We start from the raw sequence: 23,904 nt of genomic DNA, 5'->3' as shown, positions 1-23,904 counted from the left end.
TGTAAATGGAAGTTTCTTTCCATCCTCCCATATTTCTTTCTTTCTTTCTTTCTTTCTTTCTTTCTTTCTTTCTTTCTTTCTTTCTTTCTTTCTTTCTTTCTTTCTTTCTTTCTTTCTTTCTCTCTCTTTCTTTCTTTTTTCCTTCCTCTCTCTCTCTCTCTCTCTCTCTCTCTCTCTCTCTCCCCCTCCTTCCCTCCCTCCATCCCTCCTTCCCTCCCTGCCTTCCTCTCCTCCTCCTCCTCTTCCCATAGTGTCTGGCTATAGTAGGCTTTTATTAATTCTATTGAATTGAATTTAATAGCAAGGAAGATTTTGCTATGAGTTGTACAATATAGAATGTGTTGTTTTGTGATTTGGGTTTTTTCCTTTCAATAGTACTATGCAACACCTTTTATATTTAAAAAGTAAAATATATTATATATTTGTATAAATATATTTATATTTTAAAAGTAAAAAGTGGTCTCTAAGAGGAACTCATTTTTACTCTTCATTCTATTAAGGAGATTAAAATGTTCCTTGATGGAATGGAAAAGAGGTAGGAGGAAGAAATAAAATATAAAGGAAATAAGATATTAAGGAAGAAGGAGGTAGAGGGAAGTTCTGTGTCCAGAAGTATCATTCCAAATTTGTGGGCCTATAACAGATATTAAGTTCTTTCTACAGAGATAAGAGCTGGGCCATCTCTGGAGGAAGCAGCTTTTTGTGCCCCCAGAAATGCTGATGTGGGTCCACAGATACCATCAGAGAAAATGTCATCCACGAATGGCCAATCAACCAATCAATAGGCATTTATTAAGAGTCAGCTATAGGAAACCAAAAAAGAGCTTACTATGGGCCAGATTCCGGCTGAGTTATACAAAGGCAAAAATGAAGTAGTTCCCACCATAAGGAACTTATATTCTATCAGGGAAGACAACATGGACATATATAAGTATCCACATGTAGCCTGGGAATGATGCTCACTTCTAGCTCTTACTAGGAGTTTTATCCATGCTGGTAGGTCAGGGTGGTTTCCAAAAAAGAAAAAAAACCCATCAAAAAACAAACCATAGTCACGTAGCTATAACTCACTCTCAGGGTCCTAGAGGTAACTGTAGTGGCGGAAAACTATATCTATTCTCACAACTGTGGCTCTTGAGTTCACACTAGTGTGTTCTCATTTAAATAAATCAGCCAAGGCGACAGCGGTGATTCTTAAAGCATGAAACATTTACAAAAGAAGGCAAAGTGGTACCATAACTTATAACAACATAACATAAGATTTTTATCTATAAATCTGGTTCACAATTTCATACCAATGAAAACAGTGTCTATGGGGGAGAGTGGCACCAAGGTAAAGAAATCTAACAGTGAAGCACATGGGCAGGGAAACCCATGTGCTTCAGGAAACTTACTACTCCAGATAGCAAGAATTGATGTTCTTGGTCTCTTTAGAGAACAGTCAGCACGACATGGGCCTACTCTTCTTCTGAGCCTCTTTGTTCCCCAGATGGACAAAGCTATTCCCTCCACTCTGCAGTGTTAAGCTCTTTTAGCAAAGAGCAACCTTAGGCATGAGGTCTGTGAAGCTACTTGCAGGTTGGTTCCCTTGTCTGAGCACTGAAGCTGTGCTCAGTGAAAAGCAGTTCCCTTAAAGGCTGGGATATTAAAAATTAATCATGGACTTTGAGGAGTAAGCAAATCTCTGAGGGGCTGTCCCTCTCTGAAGCTATAGATGACATTAAAGAGACAGGAAAATCTTCCCCCAGTCAAGCAGCAGATGATTTTGCTTTCTCCAGTCAGCTCACAGGATTAGCATTTTCTCCCAATCAGATCACCTCTAAGAATCAATTGAAGAGACTGTCTGTGTCTAATCAGTTGGACTATGCTTACATCAGCTTCTTTGCTCCCATCAGCTTCTGTGTTTTGTCCTGTGACTTCTGCTATGCTTGCTTCTGGAAGCATTTTCTCTTGTCAGGTTCTACCTTTTACTATCTCTCTTGCCTCAAATCATGGCCTCCTCCTGTGTAGTGACCCACCTTGCTCTTATGAGGAAAAACCTGGAATCCACATTTCTGCCAGATATGACACAAATTCAATACATCAATTTCCCACACTCCCCAACAATTCTTAGATGAAGAGTTTCCTAGAAATGAACTTCAAAGCCTCCTTCCCTCAACCTCCAAAGTAATTTATAAATTAGCTGTTGGGAAGCACTTCACTACATCCCCCAGTCAGCACTTTGTTTCAGAGAGGAGATGGTTTTACTCAGGTCTTTGCACAATTGTGCTTCTCCTCAAGGTGCTCTTCTTTTTGTTTCTCCCACCAAAATCTTGTTTTTCTGTACCTTTCATCAAATTCTTGTTTGTCCTTGTTTTCAGAGGACCAATGATATCACAGGGATCTGATGTTGTGACTTGCACATGAATTGTATTTAAGTGAAGCAGCTTTGTGCAAGGCTGTCAGCCTCACTCTCTCTTCCAAAGTCATTGCAGTTTAGTAGCAAGACATAAGTCTAGATGACCAGCAATGGCCTGGGATACATGGGTGTCTTTGATGTCTGACCAAGCTCTAAGTATTCCATGGCACCTGCTTTAGCTATCTTTATGGCTGTTGGAACAAATTGTTCTCATCCATCCATTCTGTTGGGGAAAGTTTTCACATGCTTTGGGTAGACATCTCCCCAACTCACCAATGGGTTCTTTCTAGTCAAGAACAATATCTGCATGAACTGGGGATTCAAAAGACCCATTTTTATTCCTTGCTTCCTAGTCCTCTTTGACCCACTGCTTGTTCAGTCAGGCAGTCATGTCTGACTCTTCACAACACTGTATGGGGTTTTCTTGGCAATGATATTGGTGTGGTTTGTCATTTCCTTCTCCAGTGAATTAAGTCAAAAAGAGGTTATGGGATTTACTTAAGGTCACACAGCTAGTGAATGTTTGAAGCCAGCTTTGAAATCATGTCTTCCTTACTCCAGGGCAGATAGGTGGCCCAGTGGATAGAGGACCAAGCCTGGAGTTAAGAAAACTCATCTTCCTGAGTTCAAATCTTGTCTCAGTCACTAGCTATGTGATCATGGACAAGTCCTTAACCTTGTTTGCCTCAGTTGTCTCATCTATAAAATGAGCTGAAAAAGGAAATGGAAACTCACTCCAGTATCTTTGCCAAGAAAATCCCAAATGGGGTCACAAAGAGTCAGACATGAGTGAAATGACTGAACAACAACAACTTCCTGACTCCAGGCACAGCTCTCTGGACTAGCACCTCTGGTGTGAGGACTTGCCAATCCCACTTTTTTAGGGCTGTTCATCTACCTTTGGTGTCCAATTTTCACTCTACTTTCACCTGTGGCACCAAGAAGCTGTAGCATGCACAGTGGCCACACCCCAGAAAAACTGGGCAGATAGGCTGTCAGTAAATAAAGTGTCCACATGAAAAAGTGGCAGTAATTTACCTGAAATGAATAAAAGGTTTTTGATATGTGTGTGGTTGGGGTGGATGGCTAGGGGTAGGCAGCACCATCTGGGGAATTAGAAAGAGCTTCATGGATTGAAGAGAATCAGGAAAACATAGTCCACAGTAACAGCAATATTATAAGGATAATAACTGTGAAAGACTTAGTTACTCTGATTGAGACAATGGATCTAAGGCAATTCCAAAGATTCATGATGAAAAATGCTATCCACTTCCAGAGAGAACTGGTGAACTCTGAGTCTAGACTGAAGCATATTTTTAAACTTTATTTTTCTAAAGTTTCTTTTTGTGTGTGTTTTCTTTTGCAACATGGCTAATATGGAAATACATTTTCCATGACTTTACATGTATAAACGATATATTGCTTGCCTTCTTAATAGGAGATGTATGGGGGAAGGTGGGAATTCAGAACTCAGAATTTTAAAAGATGAATGTCAAAAATATTTTTACATACAATTGGGGAATACTTAACAGAATAAATGGAAAAAAATTAAAGAGAAAAAGTTTCATGAAGGAGATGGTATTGTCCTGAGCTTTGAAAGAAACTAGGGATTCTAAGAGTTAGAGGAGAGGGAATGTATTCCAGGCATAGGGGACAATCATTGAAAAGGCACAGAGACTAGAGATGAGTTGCCATGTGTGAGGAGCAATAAGATCAGTTTGTCTGGAATTCACAGTGTGTGAAGAGTAGCAATATAATAAGCCTATAAAGGTAGGATGAAGAAAAATTATAAAGTTCTTTCAACAGCAAGTAAATGGGAAAGGCAGTGAGCTCTCAAACTCATGACACAATCGCTCCCAAAAAACATCCAAATAACACCGTAGGAAAATGTCTGGAGCAGCAAAACTCACAGAAGAATGTGCTGAAATCATCTTCTAACCAAGACCGCCTTGGAAGGTCAGAAGGAGGGAGATGTTGTGCTGATACAGGAGTCAAGCCAAACCCCACAGTCACCCTGACACAGATCCAGTCCCAGGAAGGACTCACCAGAGAAGGAGACCCCCAGAACCTCTGAATCAGCTGAAGAGCCAGTGTCATCTGGAACTAAGCTCACAGTCTGGTGAGAGTGCTGAGCCCTGGATGGGGGGAGACTACAGGGGTCTATGCTAGTGCTGAGGCAGAACTTGGATTTTACACCCCTGCTGAGAACCAGGAGGTAGGCTTGAGTAGCAGTGGCCCAGGTGGGGGAGGGGCACAGGCTCATTGGAGCTAACAACCACAACACATAAAGCTGGTTGATTAGTAAGTTGGTCTGGGGTCATCTATGGACAAGGGAACAGGCCAGGTGAGTGAAGAACCTGATCCTCCTTAAATCATACCACCTGGGACTTCTTAAGCTTGGGATACTGCATCTGGAAACAGTGTCCCACTTTAAGGAGCTAAAAGTCAAGTAAAAGAAAGGCAAGATGAGCAGCCAGAGAAACATGAGGACCATAGAAAGGTTCTTCAGTAACAAGGAAGACCAAGGGGCTCCCTCAGAGGAAGATGTCAGCATCAGAGCCCCTATATCTAAAGCTTCCAAGAAAACATATGAATTGGTCTCAGGACATAGAGGTGCTCAAAAAGGACTTTGAGAATAAAGTTAGAGAGGTAGAGGAAAAATGGAAAGAGAAATGAGGGTGATGCAGGAAAGACATGAGAAAAAAGTCAATAGCTAGAAAAGTCAAATTGGCTAAATGGAAAAGGAGGTACAAAAGCTCTCTGATGAAAATAATTGCCTAAGAATGAGGATTGAATAAATGGAAGCCAGTGACTTTATGAGAAACCAAGACATAATAAAGCAAATCCAAATGAATAAAAAAAATAGAGGGCTATGTGAAATATCTTCTTGGAAAAACTGCTGACCTAGAAAATAGATTGAGGAGAATAATTTGAAAATTATTGGTCTACCTGAAAACCATGATCAAGGAAAGAGCTTAGACATCATCTTCCAAGATATTCTCAGGGAAAATTGCCCTGAAATTCTAGAAAAGAAGCTAAAATAGAAATTGAAAGAATCCACCGATCACCTCCAGAAAGAGATCCCAAAAGGAAAACTCCTAGGAATATTATAGCCAAATTCCAGAGTTCTCAGGTCAAGGAGAAAATATTGCAAGCTGCCAGAAAGAAAGAATTCAAGTACTGTGGAGCCCCAGTCAGGATACCACAAGATCTAGCAGCTTCTACATTAAAGGACTGGAGGGCATGGAATATGATATTCCAGATGGCAAAGGAAATGGGATTACAACCAAGAATAACCGACCCAGCAAAATTCAGAATAATCTTTCTGCGGAAAAAACGGGACTTTAATGAAAAAGAAGAGTTTCAGATATTTGTGATGAAAAGACCTGAACTGAATGGCAAATTTGACTTTCAAATACAAGACCCTAGAGAATCATAAAAAATTGGAGCTGGAGGACATACCTGGAGTCATACAGTCTTGTGTCTGAGGCCAGGTTTTGGCTGGGATGCCCCTGGGTCCAGGGGTGATGCTTTGTCCACTGTGTCACCTGGCTAGGTGATGACATCTTTAGGGTTAAATTGATGGCTGAAGGGAATGCACTGGGGAGGGGGAAGGACAGAGATGAAATACTACAGGAAAAGGCTTATGGAGTGGGGGAAGAGATGGGAGAGGAGCAAGGCAGTAAATGAATTTTACACTCATCAGAAAAGGCTCGAAGACCTTAAACTCATCAGAGCTGCCTCAAGGAGGGACTAACACACACACCCAACTGGGTGGAACAATCTATTTAATCAACAGCAAGTAAACTACTTCTGTATTTTATCCCAGAAGTAATAGGAAGTCACTGGAGTTAATCGGGGAAAAAAGGAAGGAAGAATGGGAATACATATTTATTAAATAGTGCCAACTTATGGTCAGTTACTATACTAAGTGCTCAATAAATATCTCATTTGACCCTCACAATAACCCTAGGAGGTAAATGCTATTATTATTCTCATTTTACAGTTGAGGAAACTGATGCAGACAGAAGTTATGTGACTAGTCCAGGGTCACAAAGATGTATCTGAAGTTGGATTTAAACTCAGGTCTTCTTGACTCCAGGCTCAGCACTTTATGTCCCATATAAAACCTTAGGGGAGTGATAGGCTCAGACATGAGCTTTGGGAGATGCTTCAGCAACCACACACAGAAGATGGTTTGCAGAGGAGAGACTTGTGACAGGGAGACCAATTAGTAAGCTATTGCACTATTCCAGATAAGAAGGCTTGAACTACAGTGGTGGCCATGTTAATGGGGAGAAGGGCATGGACAACCACTACATTACCAAGAGTGGCAGAAGCCAAGGACACAGATCTAAGGTATTAGTAATGATGAAGGAAAGTGGGGATCATGGGACAACTTTTAAAGGTCTCCTCATTGGAAGGTTGGTATCATCATCATGACCACTACATAACCCCAAATGGGAAGAACTGAGAATAGCAATACAATAGAATTTTTTCAATTTTAAGGAGTTTTTTTTGGTTTTTGTTTGTTTTTGTTTTTGAACTGGTGGTACAGGATAGAGTGCTGAGCCTGAAGTCAGGAAGACCTGAGTTCAAATCTGACCTCAGACACTAGCTTTGTGATCCTGACTTCAATCCTCCTGTTTCAATCCCTCCCTTCTGCCACCTCTCCCATTCTATTGTATCCTCTCTTCTTTATAAGAGACAATAGAAGTTATCTCCATTTTTTTTGTTCACCCATGGACTTGATTAAGGTACATCACACATTCTCCTCTGGGCTTCTTCCTTCCCCCTCCCCAATTAGGAATCCTTTAATTCTATAATTTTATCCCACAAAGTCCACTGATTCACCTGTAGAAGAGTCATGAGTTTATGATGACTTTGGTCTGTTCCCCTATTGATCACTATTCCTACATTTTAAAATTCTACTTTCATTTTTCTTTCCTTATATGCTTGAAAAATCTCTTAATATTCCCTCTGTTTTGTTTTATTTGAAGGTTTTTTCACTGCTCATAGATTAATTTCACCCTCTTTTTAAATAAAATAATATCTAGAAATGAGGTACTTCATTTTATCACTTATTTTTCTTTGATAGTTGTGCTTTTCCTTTATATTCTCCTGTTACTTTTTTATTTCTTCCCCTTCAATGGTGGGTATACTCCTGAATCCAGACTGCAATGCTTCCTCTACCTCTTGCTTTTCATCAGACTTGGTTCCTTCTCCCATGTAGCTTCCAGGGGAAAGAACAGGCCGTTGCAGTTACTGCCATTTTTTGGAGAGTTGGAGAAGAACAATTCAGGTGTTCTGGGCAGGGTCTCTTAAGCTTTCTGGTTCTGAAAACTAGAGACTACTTCAGGCAAAAGGAAACTTTATTCACTCTCCAATTCCTTTCCCTTCCTCATTTAGATGGACAGAGCCAATATCTGTTTATAGCAATGTGGTAGGGGACAGGAGGGAAATTCCTGAGTGGCTTACCAGCACAAGTGGGTGAGTCATATTGTACTTCATGCCAGAGAATGAAAGCTAGTGGGGGATGGAGAACTGAGTGCTTTAAGGATTAGAGTTTGCCATTTTTAGTTCTTAAGGTTCTTGATTTCTTGCCCTGTGGATTCAGATGCAATAGCTTTACTTTTGGAACATAATTCCTTTTGGGGGCATTTTTGAGAGCTGATAGGGACTGGATTTGTCTCGTCTACCATAATACTGGTCAAATGACCAGATTTGATATTCTTGATGTAAGACTTATAAATGATGAAGAACTAGTTTCTAATTAGGAATACCCTGAATGTTGGGATCAAGTGATGCTGGGTTTTATGAAAGAGAAAAAGAAAGTTGGACATACATCTTTGAAAACAGAGTACATCCTTAAAAAATCCTGAAGAAAGCACAGAATACAATCACTTAATAATAGTTTACAGGGGAAGTTGGCTAAAGAAGAATGGGAACTATGAAGAATAAAATTCAAGCAGAAATTGTTCCAATGAGGAGGAAAAAGAATAATCCAAAGGAGAACAACATGCATACATGATGAACCATTACCCAATTCATAATTTATGAAGACATGCCCAGAAAATGGCAGTAAAGGCAAGTAACTGAGGATAAACACAAAACATAGTTCAAGTATAGTCCTTTAAGAATTATGTCATGAGCCTAGAAAAAGCTGAGGCTGCCATTGTATGTGAATTTCAATAAAAAGTTGTTGTTTTTTTAGAGTTAAGTTGGGAGCAAGTGAGGGGCCACAGAAGGGAAAAGACTGCAGGGGAAGGGGTGTTGTGAGATGATGGTAAGGGGTCTAAGTACTGAACTCTTGTTTTGCTTTTTTGTATTGGAAAGAATAGAAAATATAGTAGTACTATATTTCATAAGTTCAAGATTTCATGGACAACCGTTGCTTTTTTTATATTGGACTTACGTAGTGGATACTACCATATTCCTATGGTAAAGGAAGATAAGGAGTTAATAGACTTCAACTATCTGAAAGAATTTGACCAGTGAGAGTACAAGGAATTTCAGGGATAACTGTGGTGTTTCATCAGCTTATAGGTAAGGGAGCAGCCACGAAGTACCCCAAAATAACAATATACCTAGATAACATCATTGTCTTTGGAAAGACATTGAAAAAGTAAAAGGTTAACTAAGAGGCAAAGGTTAGTCTTCTCAGCTACCTTACATAAAAATTTCCTAGCAATTAAAGTTATCCTAAAGAGAAATGGTCTATGAGGATGAAAAAAGGTATCTTTTACTTGTAGGATTTTAATCAGAAGCAAGAGGGCTACTTGGGGATAGTATTAAACACATTCTCAGTAAAGTATGCGTTGGACTAGATTGATTCTGATGTTCTTTACAACTCTGAGATCATGTGATTTTGTGATTGTGTCTTGACTGAGTGAGGGAGAAACAGCCAACTCCAATGGTGACCACATGCCTTACTCATTTTTCTCATGTTCTTTGGTGCTTTATCAGAGATACCCAATAGCTTACTTGTTGTGGATTCGTGCCATTGGAAAGGACATCTAAAAGATCAGAAGAGGACAGGAAATAAAACCTGGGGAAGGCCAGTCTCTTGGTGTCTAGATATTCAGTCAAGGCTTTCTCACACTGGCACAACCTGAGGATACAGAATTTGGACATTCATAAACATATATATATATATATATATATATATATATATATATGCACAGAAAGGAATATACATGAAAACACAAGCACTGACACATATTTGAAAGGAAAATAATGGATATTTGAAAAAACCCAACCAAACCCAGAACACAAATATCCATAGAAACATATGCAAACATATTAGTATGTATAGATAAGACAATGCACATACTGACATAACCATCTAACATCTACATTATGCAAACTATACCCATATTGACACATGATATAATGTTGTCATAAAACAGTCATGGGGTGCAGAACAACCAGCTGAAAAAGACTCAACTTCCTAGGTCCAAAAGAAGGGCCTTACCTGTTCTGAATGTCTTCTAATAGTTCATGAACGCCTGGTTTGTTGGTAGCTTCTACCACATTTGGTGTCTTCTGAGCATCATAAACCAGCTCTTTAAAATCAATATCAATACCTTCAAAATGTTTAGAATCCTATAAAATGGAAAAATAAGAAAATTCTTATTTCTATTTCATTTTCCATGAGGAATACTTAAGAATAGGAAACTATGCCTAGTAGGAATCAAAAACATCTATATTCTCCACAGAACTTGAGCACTCAGAAAAGGAAAGAAAGCTCTGTTAAAAAAAAGAATTCAACTACTTACAATGATTTCTTATTGAATCATGTCTATAAGAAGCATAATACTTATTTCTGAGAACTTAGAGTCATTAGTCTGGTCCTATTGTCTCTAGAGTCCATGTAAGTTTTTTTCCTTATCAAAAGAAAAGAATTTTTAAATCATACTAACATGCCAGGATAAATAATCTCAGGTCAGATTCTTGAGGGAGGTAGATAGATACTAACTCATCTCAATGGCTTTGCATATTTCCTACATGGTTCAAGATACAGAAACTATAAGATTTTTAAACAATGTTGACATACATAAGTCTTCAAAAACAGTTTCTGAGCCACCCATATTAAAAAAAAAACAAAAAAAAATTCCTATATTGATCATTTACTTTATTCACAAGACTGGGTTCTGAATGACTTTTGATGATTTTTTAAGTAATCAGATCCACTTGAAAGGGAAGAGGGCTTGCTACCAGTGGGGCACTAAAAAAAATGAGCTAACAAGGCTTTGAAGGAAATTCATAAAGAACAGGGCAATTAGATGATACAGTGCACTGAGCACCAAGCCTGGAGTAAGGTAGACTTGAGCTCAAATCCAGCCTCAGACAACTCACTAGCTGTGTGACCCTGGACAAGTCATTTAATCTTTTTTTGTGCCTTTGTTTCCTCATCTGTAATGTGAACTGGAGAAGGAAATGGCAAACCACTCCAGTATCTTTGCCAAGAAACGCCCCCAGAGAGGTCCTGAATAGTTGGAAACGACTGAAAAATGACTAAACAACAACAACCTAAAGAACAATTTCAAAGAAGTTTGCTTTGAGCAAAGGTAGAAATGTTGGACATATGTACACATATAAAAGTATGCCTGTACAACTATGTCCATAATATATATATATATATATAATATGTAATACATGAATATGCATGCACATATACATATATGTAACATATACCCCTATTAAAATTAGGAAAGTTGTTCATTAGCAATCAACAAATAAGTAGATAGAAAATAAAGGCATCAACACAAACTTAGACTATTCATCAATGCCCTCATTGAGGACTTTTAAGGCTCCTGGTTGAATATGGCAAATTCACAAATTGTTTTGCTTGCTCTTTTGTTTTTGTGGTCGAATCACTTTTATTTTATATATGTCATCCATGCCTTCCTTCCTCACCTCCTTCCCTGAATCTAGGACATTCTAGAATCAATCTAGAATAGTCAGCTGGGACTTCTTAAAACACCTCTTTTCATATTCCTTATAGCTGAACTTTCTTTTGTGCATTGTCTCCCCAGTTAGAATGTGAGCTGCTTCTTTTTTTTTTTTTAATTTAATTTTTTTTTCTGGTGAAGCAATTGGAGTTAAGTGACTTGCCCAGGGTCACATAGCTAGTGAATGTCAATTGTCTGAGGACAAATTTGAACTCAGGTCCTCCTGACTCCAGGGCCGGTGCTCTATCCACTGTGCCATCTAGCTTCCCCTAGTGCGAGCTTCTTAATAGCAGGGGCTATCTAGCTTTTTCTATCTGCATCCCAATAGTTTAGCACAGTGCATGGCACAGAGCAAATGCTTAATTTAGGCAATTAGGTGATACAGGGGAGAGATCACTGTCCCTGGTATGAGGGAGACTTGAGTTCAAATACAACCTCAAACATTAACTGTGTGACCAAGAGCAAATCATTTAACCTTTTTTAGCTTCAGCTTCTTCAACTGTAAAATGGGGATAATGATAATACCTCCCAGACTTACTGTGAGGACCAAATGAGATAATATTTGAAAAGTGCCTTGGCAAAGAGTAGACATTTAATAAATGTTTATTTTTTTCTTTCTTTCATCTTTTTCTCTTCAAATTTTGTTCCCTTTGAAAAATGCTTTTAAAAAGTTTGTTCTGGGGAGGCAGAGCCAAGATGGTGGAGAGTAGTCAGCAAATTGTGTGAGCTCTCCTTCTATTCCTTTAAAAAGAACATTAATCAAGACTCTAAATGGATTCTGAAACTACAGAACCTGCAATGAGACAGAGAGACACAGTCTTCCAACCAGAGATAATTTAGAAGACTTCAGGAAAGGTCGGTCTCACTTGGGCAAAAGGGAGGCTCAGCTCACCACAGCACAGTGAGTGGGAGAGGGTCGGGGCAAGTCAGCAGGAAGCTGTGGGCCACAGCCGAGCAACTGAGGCTCTTGGATCCTGGCACAAGAAGCTGGTGATGCGGAAGAACAGCAGTGAAATCCACTTGCACCAGGTGAGAAGGCAGGTTGCCAGCTGCAGGGACACCCACAAGACAGGCACCAGAAGGCCTACTGATCCCAGCACACTCAGACAGGAAGTCCAGGGCAGTGAAAAATCTACAAGCCATAGAGGCCTCAATGTAGAGAGCCAGTGACACAGCCCCTATATCCTAGCACAAGAAGCTTGAAACAGGGACCCTGGTGCCCCCAGAGGAGACCTCAACTTAAAAAAAATAAAAAATAATGAGTAAGAAGCCAAAAAGAGCTCTCACCATTGAGAGCTTCTGTGTTGACAGGGAAGAGGCAAACACAAATTCAGATGAGGACAATACTACCAAATTGCCCACATGTGAAGCCTCAAGAGGGAAGATGAATTGGTTTCAAGAACACAAAGTCTTCTGGTAGGAGCTCAAAAAGGATTTTAAAAATCAATTGAGGGGGCAGCTAGGTGGCACAGTGGATAAAGCACCGGCCCTGGATTCAGGAGTACCTGAGTTCAAATCCAGCCTCAGACCCTTGACACTTACTAGCTGTGTGACCCTGGGCAAGTCACTTAAACCCCATTGCCCCACCAAAAAAAAAAAAACAATTGAGAGAAATGAATGCAACACAAGAAATTTATGAAAAAAGAATCAGCAGCTTGGAAAAGGAAGCACAAAGATTGACTGAAGAAAATAACTCCTTAAAAAATTCATCTGGCCAAATGGAAAAAATGGTGCATAATCTCACTGAAAAAAAACAATGCCTTAAAAATTAAAATTGGACAGTTGGAAGATAAAGAATCCATGAGACACCAGGAATCAGTCAAGCAGAATCAAAAGAATGAAAAAATAGAAGAAAATGTGAAATACCTCATTGGAAAGACAACTGATCTGGAAAACAGATCCAGGAGAGACAATTTGAGAATAATTGGACTGCCTGAAAGCCATGACCAGAAAAAGAGTCTAGACACCAAATTACAGGAAATTATTAAGGAGAACTGCCCTGATATCAAAGAATCAGAGGATAAAATCATCATTGAAAGAATCTACCGATCACCTCCTGAAAGAGACCCTAAAAGGAAAACTCCAAGGAATATTGTAGCCAAATTACAGAATTATCAGGTGAAGGAGAAAATACTCCAAGCAGCCAGGAAGAAGCAATTTAAATATCATGGAATCATGATCAGGATTGCTCAGGACCTAGCAGCTTCAACATTAAAGGATTGCAAGTCTTGGAATATGATATTCCGGAAGGCAAAGAAGCTTGGACTGCAGCCAAGAATCTACTACCCAGCAAAACTGAGCATTCTCTTTCAGGGGAAAAGATGGGCATTCAACAACACTGGGGACTTTCAAGGTTTCCTGAGGAAAAGACCAGAAGTGAATAGAAAATTTGATCTTAACATACAAGACTCAAGAGAAGTTTAAAAAAGGTAAACAGGGGAAAAAATTACTCAATTAGGTTAAACTGTTTATATCCCTACACGGGAAGATAATACTTATAACTCTTGAGAACTGTAAATGTATTTGTGCAGACAGAAGGATTATACACAGAGGGTATGAATATAAATTGTCTTTGATGTGATGACATAAAGGAAATTAAGGGGTAAAAGAGGGAGTTTATAGGGAGAAGAGGAAAGGGGAGGTAGAATGGGGTGAATTACATCATATGAAGAGGTGAAAAAAAACCTATTACAATAGAGGGAAAGAAAGGAGGGGTGAACATAGTTTCAACCCTACTTTCATTATATTTGATTCAAAGAGGGAATAACATATACGTTCATTTGGATAAAGAAACTTAGCTTATTCTTTAGGGAAATAAAAGGGGAAGGGGAAGGGGGGACTGATAGAAGAGAGGGCAAAAGCAAGGGAGAAAAGGGTAAAGAAAAGGGAGGGGGTGATAAAAAGGGAGGGCAGATTGGGGGAGGCAAGGGCAAGAAGCAAAATGTTGGTAAGGAGGAATAGGGTGAAAGAAGGGGGGGAAAGTACAAAGGGAGTAAATAGAATGAAGGGAAATAAACAATTAGTAATAATAACTGTGAATGTGAATGGGATGAACTCTACTATAAAATGGAAATGAATTGCAGAGTAGAGTAAAAACCAGAATCCTACAATATGCTGTTTAAGAGAAACACATTTGAAGCAGAGGGATACACACAGTGTAAAGGTAAGAGGCAGGAGTAGAATATATTATGCTTCAGCTAAAGTAAAAAAAAAACCAGGGGTAGCAGTCCTTATCTCAGACAAAGCACAGGCAAAAATAGAGATAAGGAAGGAAACTACATCTTGCTAAAAGGCACTATAGATAACAAATCAATATCAATATTAAATATTTATGTGCCAAGTGATATAGCATCCAAATTCTTAGAGGAGAAGTTAATTGAGTTACAAGAAGAATTAGACAGTAATATTATACTAGTGGGGGATCTGAATCTTTCTCTCTCAGAATTAGATACATCTAGCCACAAAATAAATAAGAAAGAAGTGAAAGAGGTGAATAGAATACTAGAAAAGTTAGACATGATAGATGTCTTGGAGAAAACTGAATGGGGATAGAAAGGAATATACCTTCTTATCAGTAGTACATAACACATTTTCAAAAACTAACCATGTATTATGGCACAAAAACATCATAGTCAAATGTAGAAAGGCAGAAATAGTAAATTCATCCTTCTCAAATCATGATGCAATAAAAATTACATGTAAGAAAGAGCCAGGGAAAAGTAAACTGAAACTAAATAATTTCATTCTAAAGAATGAATGGGTCAAACAACAAATCATAGAAACAATCAATAACTTTATCCAAGAGAATGACAATAATGAGACAACATACCAAAATCTATGGGATGCAGCCAAAGCAGTGCTTAGGGGAAAATTTATAGCTCTAACTGCTTACATGAATAAAAAAGAGAAAGAGGAGATCAATGAATTGGGCATGCAACTTAAAAAGCTAGAAGGAGAACAATTTAGAAATCCCCAATCAGATAATAAGCTAGAAATCCTGAAAATTAAAGGAGAAATTAATAAGATTGAAAGCAAGAAAACTATAGAATTAATTAATAAAACTAAGAGCTGGTTTTATGAAAAAAAACACAATAAAATAGATGAAATATTGGTTAATTTGATTTAAAAAAAGAAAGAAGAAAACCAAATTACCAGTATCAAAAATGAAAGGGGTGGGGCAGCTAGGTAGCACAGTGGATAGAGCACTGGCCCTGGATTCAGGAGGACCTGAGTTCAAATCCAGCCTCAGGCACTTAACACTTACTAGCTATGTGACCCTGGGCAAGTCACTTAACCCCCCAATCCCCCGCAAAAACAGAAACAAAAACAAAAATGAAAGGGGTGATGTTACCACCAGTGAAGTGGAAATTAAATCAATAATTAGGAATTATTTTGCCCAACTGTATGCCAATAAATTTGACAATCTAAATGAAATGGATGAATATTAACAAAACTACAAACTGCCTAGGTTAACTGAAGAGGAAATAAAATCCTTAAATAAGCCCATATTAGAAAAAGAAATTGAAAAAGCCATTAATGAACTCCCTAAGAAAAAATTCCCAGGGCCAGATGGGTTCACAGGTGAATTCTACCAAATATTTAAAGAACAATTAATTCCAATATTATACAAATTATTTGGAAAAATAGGTGAAGAAGGAGTTCTACCAAATTCATTTTATGACACAAATATGGTGGTGATACCAAAACCAGGCAGACCAAAAACAGAGAAAGAAAATTATAGACCAATTTCCCTAATGAATATTGATGCTAAAATCTTAAATAAGATATTAGCAAGGAGATTACAGCAAGTGATCACCAGGATAATACACTATGACCAGGTGGGATTTATACCAGGTATTCAGGGCTGGTTCAACATTAGGAAAACTATCAACATAAAAAACCACATCAATAAGAAAACTAACCACAATCACTTGATTATCTCAATAGATGCAGAGAAAGCTTTTGACAAAATACAGCACCCATTCCTAATAAAAACACTAGAGAGCTTAAGAATAGGTGGAGCTTTCCTTAAAATAGTAAGCAGTATCTACCTAAAATCATCCACGAGCATTATATGTAATGGAGATAAGTTAGAGGCCTTCCCAATAAGATCAGGGGTGAAACAGGGATGTCCATTATCACCTCTATTATTCAATATTGTACTAGAAATGTTAGCATTAGCAATCAGGGAAGAAAAAGGAATTAAAGGAATTAGAATAGGCAAGGAGGAAACAAAACTATCACTCTTTGCAGATGATATGATGGTATACTTAGAGAATCCTAGAGAATCAACTCAAAAATTACTTGAAAAAATTAACAACTTTAGCAAAGTAGCAGGATATAAAATAAATCCACATAAATCATCAGCATTCCTATATATGACCAATGAAGTCCAGCAGCAAGAGATAGAAAGAGAAATTCCATTTAAAGTAATGGTAGGGGGGCAGCTAGGTGGCGCAGTGGATAGAGCACCGGCCCTGGAGTCAGGAGTACCTGAGTTCAAATCCGGCCTCAGACACTTAACACTTACTAGCTGTGTGACCCTGGGCAAGTCACTTAACCCCAATTGCCTCACTAAAAAAAATAAAAAAATAAAAAAATAAAAAAATAAAAAAATAAAAAAATAAAAAAATAAAAAAATAAATAAATAAATAAATAAATAAATAAATAAATAAATAAAGTAATGGTAGGGGCAGCTAGGTGGCGCAGTGGATAGAGCACCGGCTCTGGAGTCAGGAGTACCTGAGTTCAAATCCGGCCTCAGACACTTAAAATGTACTACCTGTGTGACCCTGGGCAAGTCACTTAACCCCAATTGCCTCACTAAAAATGAAAAAAAAAAAACAAAACAAAAATAAAGTAATGGTAGATAATACAAAATACTTGGGAGTCTACTTGTCAAGACTACCTTAAAATTATTTTGTAGAGCTAGAAAAAATAATAACAAAATTCATCTGGAAAAACAAAAAGTCAAGAATATCAAGGGAAATAATGAAAAAAATGCACAGGTGGGTTAGCTGTACAAAATCTGGAGCTTTACTATAAAGTGGCAGTCATTCTGATACTGGCTAGGCACAAGAGACACAGTAGGAAATGACATTAGTAATGTAGTGTTTGATAAACCCAAAGACTCCAGCTTCTGGGGTAGGAATTCAGTATTTGACAAAAACTGCTGGGAAAACTGGAAGATAGTATGGCAGAAACTAGGCATAGACCAACATCTTATACCTTTTACTAAAATAAGTTCAAAATAGATACATGATTTAGACATAAGAGGTGATACCATACATAAATTAGGAGAGGAAGGAATAGTCTACCTTTCATATCTTTGGAAAGGAGAACAGTTTATGATCAAACAAGAGATAAAAATATTATGAAATGCAAACTGGATGATTTTGATTACATTAAATTCAAAAGGTTTTGTACAAACAGAAGCAATGCATCCAAAATTAGAAGGGATGCAGAAAGCTGGGAAACAATTTTTATGGCCAGTACTTCTGATAAAGGCCTCATTTCTAAAATATATAGGGAACTATATCAAATTTATAAGAATCTAAGTCATTCCCCAATTGAGAAATGGTCAAAGGATATGAACAGGCAGTTTTCTGATGAAGAAATCAAAGCTATCTATTGCCATATGAAAAAATGCTCTAAATCACTATTGATTAGAGAGATGCAAATTAAAACAACTCTGAGGTACCACCTGACACCTATCAGATGGGCTAATATGACAAAAAAAGAAAATAATAAATGTTGGAGAAGCTGTGGGAAAATTGGAACACTAATGCATAGTTGGTGGAGCTGTGAACTGATCCAGCCATTCTGGAGAGCAATCTGGAAGTATGCCCAAAGGGCTATAAAGCTGTGCATACCCTTTGACCCAGCAATACCACTTTGGGGTCTTTTTCCCAAAGAGATCATAGAGAAGCGAAAAGGACTCACATGTACAAAAATATTTATAGCTGCTCTTTTTGTGGTGGCAAGGAATTGGAAATTGAGGGGTTGCCCATCAATTGGGGAATGGCTGAACAAGTTGTGGTATATGAATGTAATGGAATTCTATTGTGCTGTAAGAAACAATGAGCAGGAGGAGTTCAGAGAAACCTGGAAGGACTTGCATGAACTAATGATGAGTGAGATGAGCAGAACCAGAAGAATATTGTACACAGTATCATCAACATTGTGTGTTGATCTACTGTGATGGACTAGCTTCTTCTCACCAATGTAATGGCACAGGAGAATTCCAGGGGACTCATGATGGAAGGGGATATCCAAATCCAGAAAAAAAGAACTGTGGAGTAGAGATGCTGATTGAACCTTTCTATTTCTTTTGCTTTTGGTGCTGTTGTTTTTCTATCTTGAGGTTTTTCCTCATTGCTCTGGTCTTTTATAACATGACTAATGCAGAAATAAGTTTAATGTTATATATCTATCTATCTATATCTATATCTATATATCTATATCAGATTACTTGCTGTTTAGGGGAAAGAGGAGGGAGGGGAGGGAGGAAGAAAAATCTGAAATTGGAAAGCTTGTATAAACAAATGTTGACAACTATCTTTACATGTAACTGGAAAAAAATAAAATACTTTTATCAAAAAAGTTTATTCTGGAAACTATACTAGCCCTTTTAGAAATATTCTGATATCAATTGACATTTTTGTTGTTGCTATTGTTACTTCAAGCTCTTTCAGAAGGTGGATGATAACTAGAAAACAGTTTATATCTGATCCTTTTTAAGTGTGAGAGAGAAGTGGTTGCTAAGCAGACTAATGCAAGTATATACAAGGTGAATACCTAATGGAAACAGGGAAGTTAGAAACAAATTTCTCTTGAAAGGAAAAAAAGAGTAAATGGTAAGAGAGAGAAAAAGCTTCTGAATAGCAAAGACAATCATGGGAGTTAATACTATTGTTCTGAAAATTCAATACTTGTAACCTTTCTGATAAAAATGGTATGCAATAAAGCAAGAGAGTTGACAGAGGTGCTGGAAAGATAAATTAAAGGTGTCTCCTACTATCCAAACATAAGAAAACAAATGATTTTTTAAAAAATAAACCTATATGGGACTTAGTATTAGAAGATCAAAGATAAATTATTTTAAGAGACCTTAATATGAAACTGGCCTGAACCAACAGTCATAAATACTCTTTGGCAAGGATTTTTTGCCCAATTGAATACTTATGAGTTAGAAGACAGCATCCTAATCAAGTCCAGGAAGAATAACAGGTTTATACTAAATAGTAATTGAACAGTTAAAAACTGAGGAGAAAAATGAAGTAGATGGTAGTATCTAGTAGCTAAGAAAAGCAGTAAGGTAAAGAGGAAAGGATGTTGAAATTAAAATAAGACCTGAGTTCTAGTGCTAACTTTATTGATTACTAGATGAGAGTTGCCACTCAACCTCCAGTTTTCTCCTCAATAAAATGGAGGCATTAGATGAGATAATATCTAAGGTCCCTTCTACGTCTAAATTACATATTCTTCTGCAAGGAATGTATCCACATGTTCTTTTCCTATTGTTGCTGACATGCTGGGATCTTCTAGTTAAAGCAGTCTTCCAGTCAAGGTTATTTTGTCCTTCCCCTCAAACTTTATAAGGAGTGAGATGTACCAAGGATGAGTGTATGAGTACCAACCTATATCTCTAAGCCCTTCCCAACTTCATGGAAGGTGACAAATTTTGGTGTATTTCTGAGTTGGGCAAAGGGAAAAGAGAAGAGGGAGGAGAATTTTAAAATGGGATAATTTGATCCTGACCTTGATAAGATACACTGAAAAATAATTTGTCTCCCTCACCTGCATCACTGTAGCAGGGCAGTTTTTCCATTTGCAGATATACTCCCAGACTCTGCAGGCTGGCTTGGAATCTTCATCAGCTGTTTTGTTTTCCTTTCCATCACCCAAGTCACCTAACATTCCTAATCATTACCCTTTTGTCATTAGGTTAGGCTACTGTATTATTAGAATTGCAACCCTATTGGTTTCTATTATTTTTTTCATTGTACATATACAGCATTTCAAGAAAATTATTGGTTAAATGGCATTCTGTGGGCTAGCCTAGGTACCTAACCTCCATTTATGATATTGTTTCTATGGGAAAATATACTTTAAACTCTAAGCAACTGAATGATGTTTGCAAGATGGAGTCTTCTGTACTGAATTAATCAATTAATGACATACATAGCAACAGTCAGTCTGCAAAAAAGTAGCTGCACAAGTGCTTTAATGTCCAACTGAGATAAGAAAGGGTAATGATATACTAATTAGAATCAATTAAAAAGGATAACTAAAGATATGAATAAAGGTGGAAACTCAAGGAAGGGAAGACAATAGACAATAATTGGCAGAGAATATGTACTTGTGGTCTTGGCTGTACACAGTATACAATTTAGCATTTAGTTCATTTTACAAAACCCAGTACTTTATAGAAGTACCTAATTATGAAGCAACTTGTATTTGGCTAGTCATGTGTTTCACTCTGAAATAGGAGCAGTAGATAGAGAGCTGGGCCTAGAGTCAGGAAAACCTTAGTTCAAATCTGGCCTCAGAGACTTACAAGCTGTATAACCTTGAACAAATAGCTTCTTTTTGCCTGCTTTCTCAGCTGTAATGGGTAAAATAAGAATGGCTATCTGGTAATACCAAATAAAATAATATTTGTAAAAATAAGATGTAGAGGGGCAGCTAGGTGGCACAGTGGATAAAGCAATGGCCCTGGACTCAGGAAAACCTGAGTTCAATTCCAGCCTCAGACACTTGACACTTACTAGCTGTGTGACCTTGGGCAAGTCACTTAACCCTCACTGCTCTGCAAAAAAAAAAATAAATAAGATGGAGGCAAATTCACAAATTACCACTTTGAATGTAAATGGGATGCTTATAGCAGTTCTCTTTGTGGTGGCAAAGAACTAGAAATTGCAGGGATCCCCAGCAATTGGGGAATGTTGAATTAAGTTGTGCTGCATGGTTGTGATGAAATACTACTGTGCTGTAAGAAATGATGAGCTCAATGATCTTAGAAAAGCATGGAAATACACAAAATGATGAAGAATAAAGTGAGCAGAATCAAGAGAACACTGTATACAGAGATAGCAATATTGTTTTAAGAAAGACTTTGAGTGACTAAGTCATTTTGACTATTATAAATATACAAATTATTATTTTATATTATAAATATACAAATTAAAAATAAAGCACATATGAAGAAAGACACTATGTGCATCCAGAGAAAAAATGATAAATAGAAGTATGTATGGAATAATAATATATATATATATGTATGTATGTATGTATGTATGTATGCCTATTTGTGACTAATGGTAGCCATTTCTTAGGTCAGGGTTGAAGGGAAGAAAAAAAGAAAAAAAAAGAAATGTGTTCAATAACTTTGTTATATATTTGGAAGGAATAATAAATTGTTCATGGTATAATTGCACTCTCAAATTTGCATTTTCAAATTTTTCAAATTTGCACTTATTTGTACTATTATGGAAATATTTGTTCAGTAAACTGAAAATAAAATAAATTTAAATTTTGAAATTTAAAAAAAGAAGTATTTATGAGCTGGGTCAAGGAAAAGGAAAAGAAGAGAGGAATGGGAATCTAAAAATGGGATAATCTGATCCTGACCTTGGTAGCATACATTGAAAGGTAATTTGTCTCCACTACCATTTACCTTAGGAAGCTGTGCTCGTATATCTTCAGATCCAATGAAAATGCTTTCCAGATGAGACCATGTGCGCTGCACTTCAAACCAGATTGAAATGACAGCATCAGCTGTTGAGAGCTTCTTCTGCCAGTCAGACACTTCTTCCAGGAAGAAGGCTATGTACTTAGATGTCATCAGATTCTGCAGCTGGACTTGGTTATCTTCAAGTGTCTCAATAAGGTCTTCATCAGACCTCAGCAGTGGAACAGCTGTGCGTGAGTGGGGCTCATACTGAAATTCCATACCTGTCCAAATGGTTTTTAGTTCCTTTAGAATTTTCTCCATGTCCATCTCTTTCACAGCTTTGTCCACAATGCCCCGGATCTCCTCCTCAAAGTTGTGTAGCTCAAGCTTAAGTAAATCTTCAAGGGTGGTGTCATCATTCATGATGACCTTCACACCTGTAGCCTGCATCAACTGGTTCCAGTGCCTCTCTCTAATGGCTGGATTCTGCAGTTCAGCCACAGCCCTCAAGGATGTTAAGATGTTTTTCACAGTGTTGTCCAGCCCTATGAAAGCATCCCAGGCTCTCATCTCCTTATCAAGTTTCCGGATTTGTTTAGCAAAACTTTTGCATTCCAAGTCCATATTCTCCACATTAATATTCCTCCATTTGGTTACCTTCCAGTTATTGATGCTAGAATTAACCAAGTCGATCATATCCCAAAGTTCCTTCAGCAGGAAGATCTCCTTCCTGCATTGCTTTAAATGTTTGTAATCAGGAATGTTGACTTCAAACAAACTTGTAGAGTCAGAAATGGAGGACATGAAAGATTCCATCTTTTGGATCTGAATGTTTTGGGCATCCAACACTTGGTGAGGCTCAATGCTATCATATCTAGAAAACATAATTTATTTCCTTCTTAAGTAAAAAAGCAATTAGTTTAGTTGACAAAGGAAAAATTCCCAGACTCTCCCCTCTAATATCAGTCTGAAACTCAAGCTGCTGCCTCTAAAGACTGAAGAGCAGCAGGGACTTCATAATATTTTGAATCAGAGGAAGAAACTATAGTAAAAATGGGTGGAGAGCTAGGGTAGGAGTAGTGCTAATTCAAGAGAAACCCTGTGCTTGATATTTTTCTCACACCTCATAGGGCAGAAGTCAGATTACAAAAGGCTTCTTATATCCTCTTCCCAGATTTTTTTCCTTTATCCTTTTGCTTCCATAAGCTCACTTGATATAGACCTATTTATATACTTTGGAAGATAAATGATAAAAGCACATGCCAGTGAATGGTATGGAAGCCATTAAGTGAGAGAATTGGCATTTATTGACATCTACCAACTCTGCTCCTGGTCCTACTTAGGTCATCACTGATTTTTAAAACTGAGAGATAGATTAAATTTGTCCTGCAAGAAAGTTAATTCTCAATATAATATGTGCATATATCTAGCTTCTTTTTTGAGCCACTCTCTCAGAGTCCCTAATTTCCCTTTTTTCATCAGAAAATTTCCCAGCAATTAATTAAAGATTTATTAAGTACTTATTAAGTTCAAGGGCCTGTTTTAGATACTGTAATGCAAGGATGAAAAATTATAGACAACTATCAACAAATTTACAATTTAATTACAAAGGATAAGATATGTACAATATTAAGTATGATATAAGGTAGAACATGACAAGGGCAAAAGAGATCAGCATTCAGAGAAAACTGATAAATAGAAGTATGTACAGAATAATTTTACAAATTGTGATATATTTGTGTCTAATGGTAACCATCTCTAAGGTGGGGTGGAAGGAGGGAACAAAAAGGAAAAAAGAGAAATTTACATGATAAATTTGTATAGCAAATTGTACAAAGTATATTTGCAGTTTCAAGTGCAATCATCTTTTTATTATA

General features: G+C 37.5%; 1 protein-coding gene across 1 annotated transcript in view; it reads right to left on the bottom strand.

Annotated features, from left to right (window-relative positions):
• Positions 1 to 23,904, bottom strand: part of DNAH9 (dynein axonemal heavy chain 9) — a 455,137-nt gene that overhangs the window by 295,367 nt on the left and 135,866 nt on the right. Inside the window, exons 20-22 of the mRNA XM_044002519.1 lie at positions 22,031 to 22,901; positions 9,873 to 10,003; positions 9,383 to 9,509 (exon numbers count right to left, since the gene is read on the bottom strand). Of these exons, the coding sequence (XP_043858454.1) occupies positions 9,383 to 9,509; positions 9,873 to 10,003; positions 22,031 to 22,901 (1,129 nt within the window). The remainder of the gene's footprint in view (positions 1 to 9,382; positions 9,510 to 9,872; positions 10,004 to 22,030; positions 22,902 to 23,904) is intronic.

This window comes from Dromiciops gliroides, chromosome 4, assembly GCF_019393635.1.
Source record: "Dromiciops gliroides isolate mDroGli1 chromosome 4, mDroGli1.pri, whole genome shotgun sequence".
Lineage (NCBI taxonomy): Eukaryota > Metazoa > Chordata > Mammalia > Microbiotheria > Microbiotheriidae > Dromiciops > Dromiciops gliroides.
Note: the sequence above shows the minus strand (reverse complement) of the source record. Positions and strands in the feature narration are given on the sequence as shown.